The 5,666-nt window shown below is 42.9% G+C and overlaps 1 gene segment (V, D, J or C); it reads left to right on the top strand.

The window, feature by feature from the left end:
- The first annotated feature begins 3,057 nt into the window (after positions 1-3,057).
- LOC109201798 (T cell receptor alpha variable 18-like) lies at positions 3,058-3,923 on the top strand. The segment is given in 2 exon segments: positions 3,058-3,310; positions 3,401-3,923. Coding segments are annotated over 2 exon segments (438 nt in total).
- Positions 3,924-5,666: the final 1,743 nt, after the last annotated feature.

Raw genomic sequence — 5,666 nt, 5'->3', positions numbered from 1 at the left:
GGTATAATTAACCCTGAGTGCAATAATAGAGTACATTTTATATGATTTGCATAGATTATATATACCTCTCTCCAAAATACCTTTTATCAATGTATTAATGCCCGCACCTTCTTCTTCGTTGTAGGCACTGGATATGCATGGATTGCCTCCATTTTCCCCACCGGAGGCTTCACCTGTCCATGTCCAACCACATATCCAAGGTACTCCACCTGAGTCTGTGCGATCTTAAACTTGTGAGGACTGATAGTAAGACCAGCAGATTTAATCAGCTTCAGAATGCGCCGCAGGTGAGCCACATGCTGCAAGAAGGCCAGGGAAAGGACTTTTCAACCAGGACAGCAGGTGTTGCTGTTGCTTCCTACGACAGACAGCAAACTGCTAGCCAGGTGGCAAGGATCCCACAAGATTACAAAACGCCTCAGCAATGTTAATTATGAGCTGTACACGCCCGACAGGAGGAAGAAACATCAGGTCTTCCATATTAACCTGTGAAAAGAATTCCAGCAGCAGCAGTAACTGCCAATGCAGCCCACACAGCAGGTAAAACAACATCGTCTTGTTCGGGTGGTTAAGGAAGAAGAAAAGGAAGAACAGTTTTTTTTTCCCCACAGGCAAATGACGGCCAAGTTTAGTGTCACTGACCCATCTTAAGGATAAGCATGAGAGGAGGCGTTGGATCCCGTGAAGGGAGTGTGGTGAGTGCATATCAGTATCAGTGTACATGTGTGCATACGTGTTGGGGTGTGTGTCCTGAGTTCAGCCTGAGAAAGTGTCCTTTCGCCTGTTAGGCAAAGATCACCAGTCCGCAGCCTACGCAGGTGGCCTTGAGGAATAGGGCAGAGAGTCACTTTGTTCTTGTTATCATATCTCCTAGAAGAATGTTGTTGTTCTCCTCGGCGTCAACCTTCAAACAGCTGGCGCCGTCGGGGGTGGGGATGTAGCCGCATTAGAGATGGAGGTAACTGGTTTAGGGTCAAACGAACTGCATCCATTTTACACTCGTTCTAATGTCCATCACTGGTCTCCAGGTGTATCTCTCTTTTAAGAGCCTTGAGCTCCTCCAAGATCTTTCCCATATTTCGTTCAGTAAGAACAGTCTGAGCACTCACCGTTCTTCCCACAGTTTCGATCAGAGCAGCTACCCTTGTGGGGTTTTGAACAGCAGTCACCGCTTTCTTCAGTTTCCTATAAGCCAGGGCCAAGCCAGCTCCGATCAGCAAGAACCCTGTTGTCATGGTTCTGAATAAGTAGATGTCTTCAATGTCCTCGATAGACAGTCCCAACACTTCTGCCACCCATCCATCGTATATCCAACAGGGAACGTCCCTCCGGGACACTCGGGCTCTCCCAAACTCAGGCTTCTCATCGAGAATAGAATGTCAATTTCATTAAGGGACCAGTTGATCAAATCCATAGTTCCTCTTTAGTTTTAAAGAACAAGAGCTAGAATGAGAGGCTCTCTCAGGGTTAGAATCAGAAAAGACAAGACAAGGACATAGAAGCACCAGCAGCACGGAAGATAAGGGAAGGAGAGGGTGAAAGATGCGTCCGCCTCCTCCAAGAGCCAGCAGGAAGATCTAAGGGCTCTTCTGGATCCAAATTTGCTCCAGGAAAAACCTGCTTTTACAAACCTGGTACAACACGAAGTCCACCTGAGGGATAATGCCGTGTAACACCTTGGCACTGGCGCTCCATACTACTGACAGCGGACTCAGGAGACTGGGTAACTGTAGTGGCTGCCTCATTGATGGCAAATTATTTTTTTTACATTTTAAAGATTTTAAAACGGAAAACAATTTTATTTGGCCCAAATCGATTTTCCAACCCTCCAGATGTTGATTTCGCTGTTTTGACCTCTTATTTGAAGAGTTCAATCACAAATCTTTCTCTCCAAACGTAATTTAGAAACTGTAATTCATGCTTGTATTACTTCACGCCTGGATTACTGTAATTCTCCCTTTGAACAGGAAGAAACCTCCGACAGAACCAGGCTCAGGGAGGGGTGGGGCCATCTGCTGTGATTGGTTGGGGTGAGAGAAGGAAGACAGGATAAAGACATGCTGTGGAAGAGAGACAGAGATTAATAACAGATATGATTCGATGCAGAGAGGTCTATTAACACATAGTGAGTGAAGAAGAAACACCCAATGCATCATGGGAATCCCCCAGCAGCCTACACCTATTGCAGCATAACTAAGGGAGGATTCAGGGTCACCTGGTCCAGCCCTAACTATATGCTTTAACAAAAAGGAAAGTTTGAAGCCTAATCTTAAAGTAGAGATAGTGTCTGTCTCCCGAATCCAGACTGGAAGCTGGTTCCACAGAAGAGGGGCCACGGCTGAAACTCAGAGGACCGGGCGTTCTCTGCTGTTGCCCTGTTACTTTGGAACAATCTTCCTCTTCATATTAGACAGGCTACATCAGTACCGGTTTTTAAGTCATAGCTTTTTATTAAACCTATTTGTATTCTCTGGGTTTTAACTCGGTGGGTAACTGATATTTTTTTTAATTTTTATTATTGTTATTGTTTTGTTGAGTTGAGTTGTTATACTGTTATTATTTATAGTTGTATAGCCAGGGCCAGTTGGGATTCGGGAGACAGACACTATCTCTACTTTCAAGATTAGGCTTGAAAGTAACATAGCGCGCAGCCTTGTGGGGGTTTGAACAGCGGTTTCCACTTTCTTTATTATTCGATAAACCAGCACCGAGCAGCAAGAACCCTGTTATCATGGTTACGAAAAGGTAGATCTCTTCAATGTCCTCAATCGACAGTCCAGGCACACGACCCTCCAGTCCTTCCACCCATCCATCGTGTATCCTGCAGGGAACATCCCTACAGGACACACGGGCTCTCCCGAACCAAGGCTTCTCGTCGAGAAGAGGGTGTCAATTGCATTCAGGGACCAGTTTACCAAATCCATAAATCCATAAAATGGAGGCTCTGCTCTTTGTTTACCTGTTGCCATGGTAAACTCTGTATCAGAGCTCCATTGATGATTTCTTTCTTTCCTGACTCACAGTTCAGTCAGTTAAACCTGCTTCCTGCAATAGGAGCAAATATCCAATGAAAGCAGAGCAGCAGAAAGACGTGCTGAGTGTAAAGCTGTCAGCAGGGGGAATAACACAGGGCTGTGAATGAGTCCTGTCACTGTGATCAGGCTCCTCCTTCTAATCCACCAACTTAGTGTTGATGAAGACTAAACAGAGAGATCACAGCTTCTTTATACTTGCTGTAGCTCACAGTTACTCTACACTGCAGATATGACGCCTCTGTTCATCTCAGTGCTGCTGGCTGCTATGTGCCTCGGTATGAACACAACTCTGTTTCTTTGATATCAATCCAACATTGACATGATTCTTTAACAGCACACTGATACTGTTTGTTGGTGTTTTACAGAATGCAGAGCACAAAAAGACAACGTGCTGCAAGCAAAAGGAGAAGAGACTGCTGCTGCAGGAGACACAGTAACACTTCACTGTCTCTATAACAGCAGCATCTCATCGGGTAATTCTCTCTTCTGGTACAAACAGGATGGAAACAACAGCCCCAAATTCATCCTGAGTCGTGTTAGTGGAGATGATGGAAACACAGCAGCCGAGTTCAAGGAGAGATTTTCATCCACACTGGATTCCAGCATCAGATCAGCTCCTCTGAAGATCCAGAAGCTTCAGCTGTCTGACTCTGCTGTGTACTACTGTGCTCTGCAGCCCACAGTGACAGGAAACACCAAAACTCTGTACAAAAACCTTTGGAGCAAAGACAACAGAATACTCCACAACATCCACTAGAGGGAGCCACACACTGCTAAACTTCTCTGGTTTGTTTCATTCAGTTTCATTTGGCGACAGTGGGAAGGAAAAACTCCCTTTTTTACATGAAGAAACCTCCAGCAGAACCAGGCTCATCTGCGTGACCAGTTCGGGTGATGGGAGGAAGACAGGACAGAGAAACACTGTGGAGGAGAGCCAGAGATTAATAATAACTATTGATTCAATGCAGAGAGGTGTATGAACATATAATGGGTGAAGAAGAAACACTGAGTGCATCATGGGAATCCTCCAGCAGCCTACAGCTATTGTAGAGTTGTTGTTTATGAGGGAAGATGAAGATGAAGAGGAAGAGGAAATTATGGATGTAGTTACATCCTTTAACTCCAAGAAATCAACTGACTGTGATGGCAATGATATGCACTTAATTAAAGATATTTTTGGATGTATTGTGAAACCATTTACCTACATTTGTAATCTGTCATTACAAAGTGGTTTATTTCCTGATAAGATGAAAATTGCAATTGTAGTTCCAATATATAAACCTGGAGACAAACATCTTCTCACAAACTATCGGCCCATCTTTTTGCTACCGCAGTTCTCTAAGATACTGGAAAAAATATTTTACAATAGATTATATGACTTTATCAAAACAAAACAAAACAATGTAATATATGAACAGCAGTATGGATTTAGACCCAAAAGGACCACAACGCATGCCTCAATGGAGTTTATAGATACAATAACGACTGCTATTGAAAACAAAGAATATGCTGTCGGAGTTCTTTTAGATTTAAAGAAAGCATTCGATACAGTAGAATACACCTATTACTTAACAAACTATGTACATATGGGGTCAGACGAGTGGCATTATCATGGGTAACAGTTACCTTAAAACCATAAACAATTTAGCCAAATAAATGTCATAAAGTCAGAACTGAAACCCGTTGTGTGTGGGGTTCCTCAAGGATCAGTTTTGGGGCCGCTGCTTTTCATATTGTATATTAATGAGATATGTGCTATTTCAAAGTCGTTGAAAATAATATTATTTGCAGATGATACTTCCACAGCACAGTAAGTTTGTAACTTGGAACAACTTCTCAATGAACTAGAAAATGAATTAACCCTTTAAACCCTAACCCATCAAGGGTGACGGTTAGAATTTTTAGCAAGGGTAGGCAACTCCAGGCCTTGAGGGCCGGTGTCCTGCAGGTTTTAGATCTCACCCTGGGTCAGCACACCTGAATCAAATGATTAGTTCATTACCAGGTGTAGCACTTACATGGAGTTATATAAAGTACCAATGGATAATTACCAAGGTAATGAGTAATTTGGGCTAGTGTCAGAAGATTAAGAACGACTCTTAGAGCTTTGGTACATGAATGGCAGAGAAACCAGACAACACAGTTGTGTGGCTTAAAAGTACTTTAGTGATGTTAAGACTTTTAAAAGAATGTTGTAACCACACAGTATTACAACAGGTTTTAACAGAACTTCAACTATAAAATTTTCCCCAAAAGTAGCAAAAGATAGAATAAAAATAAAATTGTGCACAAGTAAAAGAATTAGTCCAAATGGTACCGGTGGGGCCCATGACAAAGGGGTGTATTGCAATAGAGTCCGTCCGATGAGGAGTGTGTGTATGTGTGATTGTCTGTCCTACCGTACCACTTGTACAGTAGAGGATTGCAGTCCATCAATGTGCAAATGAGTGTGTGTGTATATATGTATATATCGTCTCCTAGGATCTTGGGTTCGCCATCCAGGAACACTCTGGGTTCTGGAATCGCTGACCTGGTCCTTGGATTCGTCCCATATAAAAATCCTGACCTATAAACAATGGTCAAATATATGTCACGAACAATTTAAGAATAACTCTCACAAATTAAACTAAA

The sequence above is a fragment of the Oreochromis niloticus genome, linkage group LG18 (genome assembly GCF_001858045.2).
Source record: "Oreochromis niloticus isolate F11D_XX linkage group LG18, O_niloticus_UMD_NMBU, whole genome shotgun sequence".
Classification (NCBI taxonomy): domain Eukaryota; kingdom Metazoa; phylum Chordata; class Actinopteri; order Cichliformes; family Cichlidae; genus Oreochromis; species Oreochromis niloticus.
This window is presented reverse-complemented; position numbering and strand designations above follow the sequence as displayed.